Source organism: Taudactylus pleione, unplaced genomic scaffold (genome assembly GCF_031769625.1).
Source record: "Taudactylus pleione unplaced genomic scaffold, aTauple2 ptg000783l, whole genome shotgun sequence".
Taxonomy (NCBI): domain Eukaryota; kingdom Metazoa; phylum Chordata; class Amphibia; order Anura; family Myobatrachidae; genus Taudactylus; species Taudactylus pleione.
The window spans coordinates 886,089-890,405 of record NW_028285185.1 but is presented as its reverse complement, the minus strand read 5'-3'; the positions used below and the strand labels follow the sequence as shown (position 1 = coordinate 890,405).

Genomic DNA, 4,317 nt, shown 5'->3' with positions numbered 1-4,317 from the left:
AGCATCTTCAGATGCAGCAATCATGCTTGATGTGTCTTTAGTCACACTGATGGATGCACAGTAGAAACTTGCACCAGACCTTTTCTAGGTACAGATTATACTTTTGACTATGGCCTCCTATGTAAATGGTTTAGCTTCTCTGTATTCAACTACTTTCAGTGACATGACCATGAAATGCCTGTGACACTCCTATATCATACATTTCCAATATATTTCTTATCATGTAAGACCTGTGGTAACAGATTTCTAACTAAAGTAATACAGAGTGTTTTTAATAATTGCAAATTGGGTAAGCCATGTTTCAGTGATAACATATTAACACTGCCATAAGCAGGGTATTTTTATGAGTCTCCTTTCTAAAGATAGTCATATAATTACCCATCTCATACACTAACATGTTGATAGTGAATCGTGGTTTTGCTAAATAATCAGATAAAGTTGATGGTGGTGTTCAGTGATTTGAAGAAGTCAATGAAGTCAGTCAGGAGGTCAGTCTTACCAGTCCACATGAAAAATAAATCATCAATATAGCAATCATAAAAAGTATATATTTGTAAAAAATTGGATGTAAAAAAGGATGTTGTTTCTCGTACATATGCATGTACAGATTGGCATATTATGGGTCCATACTAGACCCCATTGCTGTGCCTCAATTGAAAAAACTAGGAATTTTCAAACAGGAAATAATTTTTATATAAGCTGATATCCATAAGCAGTAGCAAGAAAATCAACAGCCAGACCCTTGTAGTGTGGTGTGATAATGCCAGAAACCACTACTTTCTTGTTAATAGAGAAGTAACAATGTTAGAAATATTGTTGTTAAGACTGATGTGGATCCCATCAAGCATCATAACTAGCTAATAGTTGTAAATAGAGTCTACAAATGATGGGGGGTGTTAACTTTCAACACATGATCACAGGAGCAAAATTTCTGGACCCAGTGTCCACCAAGAGGACTTTTTCAAATAAAAACAGACCTACTGTTAGAGTTTGTAATTTATGTGATTATATGTCCATGTAAGAGAGCATATGTGGGCAAAACAATTTTAATGTTGAAGGAGTGAGTTGTGTTGCACAGACATCTACTGTATATCTACAGTATTGACTCCATTTTGCCTCCTGTGGCAAAACATTATGCTGGATTTCATCACAAAGTAATGGAACTGTCTGTCATACCTATTGATCACCTCACCATAACACACACACACATACACAGTCACACACCTGCACAAAGGTGTGGACATCACAACAAGATACTTTTACAGTGTGAATCTTTTTGGATCAACAGATTACAAACTGTCACACCATTTGGTTTAAATGAAAATCTTTGTGCTCTACTGACATATGTGGTGGGTTTCCAGTACTGAGTTATATTAGGTTTTACTTTACAATGATTTTTATTCATATGCCTCTGTCTTTGTCATTTTCTTTTCCATTTTACATTGCTTGTGTTGCATATTTGTACTTTGATGGGGTAGCCGTTATTAAACCTCACCTCTCATTACTATGTAGTATATATTTTCAACTCGGTTTTTGCACTGCAGTGTACTTAGACTGTGTGGCTTGGAGGTTGTAGATATTTTTGGGGGTTCCATAATTATGTGTTAACTTAGCTAATAATATCTCTATTGCCCCTTATTTTTATGCTAGTTGCCTAACGACATGTGACACCATATTCAGCCACATGTATCTCTTTGGGCTGCCACTTAACATGGCACAACATACTGTATCCAGTGGTATTTGTTTATATATAATATACAAACAACACCCTTATACTACGCTATATAGTACGTGAGTATAATATTCTCCACTTAACCTAAGTCCAAATTCTTGCTTAGCTCCTCTTCTTGGTAGATCTGTGCTATTACAGACCTAGGACAAGTCATATACACAAAGAAGGTGCATATAGTGTATATTTCATTTCCACAATAGGTAAATCAAAGAGGTGGACACAGCCGCGGCCACTGCGTCACATGGGGGAAGGCAGGATTATACATCAAGCCTTTATGCTTAGTAAAGCAATTGGTTATATATTATATACTAATCATATAGTATGGGCCCCATATGTTTTATTTTGGATGCAATGTGGGGATTGGGTACAAGATGCAGGCGCTTGGGATCCCAGTGGTCAAAATCCCAATGCGACATCCTTACAGGGTTAGGATAGCGACAACTGTCGGTAGGTATCCTAACCATTCTTCTACCCTGCTTCATCACTGCCTAAACCTAACCCTCTCCCCTGCACCCTAAACCTAACTACCCAACTGCACCCTCCCCCATTAGTGTCTAACCCTAACCTTCCCCCTAGCCCTGCTACTTACCTTTGGGATGCCGGTGGCAGGATTCTGACAGGTGTCAGGATTCCAGCACCAGTATTATAAGGGCTTGAATCTGACTTGCCAGGATATTGACCACATCCCTAATGCAGCGCTGCCACTTGCCACTCTATTTTAATTTTTTCAGCTTGTATTCAACACTAACATGCTCGCTGATGAGCAGTAGTGTTAATGAAACTGCCAGCAGTGTTTTTTTTACTCCCCCCCCTCCCCGGCCACCATTGAGTTAGTAGGATTAGTTTGGACTCCAGAGAGCAGGTGGGATGGGGCAGAAAGCAGGTGGGAGGGGGCAGAGAGCAGGAGAGAGAGTGTGGAGAGTAGGATGCAGAGAATGGGAGAAAAGGGGCAGAGATCAGGAGGAAAGGGATGGAGTAGGAGCTGCTGCAGTGCATGTGGGTAAGGACCCATACGCAGAAGCATCCCCGCAAGGACTTTAGCACTCGGCATGAAAGTAGCAAGACCCAAGAGATTTTCAAGAAGGACAACGAAGGGTAAGTTTAAAAAAATGCTTATTGTTAAATACGAAACCCATACATTTTGTACTTGCAGAAGAAAATTAACTAGTGCTGCTGCCTCTCATTAGTAAAACAGTGCTATCCGTGTTGATAGCACCTTTTATCATAAGTAATGAGTGATAAAACCATCATCACTCATTCATAAAAAGGGCCCTGATTCTAAGATAATTGTAATTTAATTGTTTTGATTATAATATGCAACTGGTCTTTTTTTTGGACAATTTATTAGAATATATCATAAATAAACAGAGCATTGACATGTATTAATTTTTAATGTACACATTTGGTCTCCCTTGCAGGTCTTAGAACAAAGTCATGAAAATGTCTACAAACCAGTCATTTATAAAATACTTCATCATAAAGGGGATCTCAGATGACCCAGAGCTGCAGGGCCCAATATTCTTCCTGGTTCTGCTGATTTATCTCATCATACTTGGCGGCAACATAGTCATTTTTCTACTGGTCTGTCTGGATCATCATCTCCACACTCCTATGTACTTCTTCCTAGCGAACTTGTCCATAGTGGATATGTCATGTTCCACCACAACTCTGTATAATGTCCTCATCGGTTTCATTACTCAAGACAACACAGTGTCTTACCTTTCCTGTATGATACAGATGTACATGTTTGGATCTATAACAAGTCATGAGCTATTGATACTGACAGCCATGAGTTATGATCGCTATGTAGCCATCTGTAAGCCTTTACATTATCACATGATAATGAGTGCTAGAACATGTGCCTTGATGGCTTCTGCTTGCTGGTTGTTGGGTTTTCTGCAGCTCATTCCTTCTTTTGCGATGTTATGTGGCTTTTCTTGCTATTCATCCAATGAAATTAACCATTTCTTCTGTAACATTGTTCCACTGTTAAAAATTTATTGTGACGATATATCTACTTTAGAAATGTTGTTGTTTATAGAAGGGTTGTTTCTCTTAACTTTACCCCCATTTGTGCTCACTTTTATTCCCTATATTTTTATAATAAGTACAATACTGAGGATCCCTTCTGCTATTGGCCAGCGTAAAGCCTTCTACACGTGCTCCTCACACCTCACAGTTGTCATCTTGCTCTACACAACTCTAGTCAGTCAGTATCTGACACCGAACTTAAGTAGCACTTTGGACTTCAAAAAACTTTTTGCTCTGTTTAACACAATTGCTGTCCCCATGTTCAATCCACTGATTTATAGTTTGAAAAATAAATCTGTTAAAACAGCTCTCAGACTGAGGCTAGGGAAGTCTATAAAGATCTGCTAACATTTCCTCTTATTATTTTTGTGAAGTTTTAAAGGTTCCATAGTGCTCCACAGAGAGGGGTGGTTAGATAATACAGTACATTCAAACAAGGAGATACAAGGTAGACCGATTTAGGGGCTGATTTGGATATGGATGTTATTCACACAGCTTCTGTGTCTTTGTATGCAGTGGCTGTGCAAAATTATGCAAGAGGCCTCTATGTAAAA

General features: G+C 38.8%; 1 protein-coding gene across 1 annotated transcript; it reads left to right on the top strand.

The window, feature by feature from the left end:
* Positions 1 to 3,166: 3,166 nt before the first annotated feature.
* LOC148475064 (olfactory receptor 5AR1-like) lies at positions 3,167 to 4,111 on the top strand. Its single transcript, XM_088457767.1, has one exon. It carries the CDS (start codon positions 3,167 to 3,169, stop codon positions 4,109 to 4,111), a length of 945 nt encoding a protein of 314 aa, XP_088313893.1.
* Positions 4,112 to 4,317: the final 206 nt, after the last annotated feature.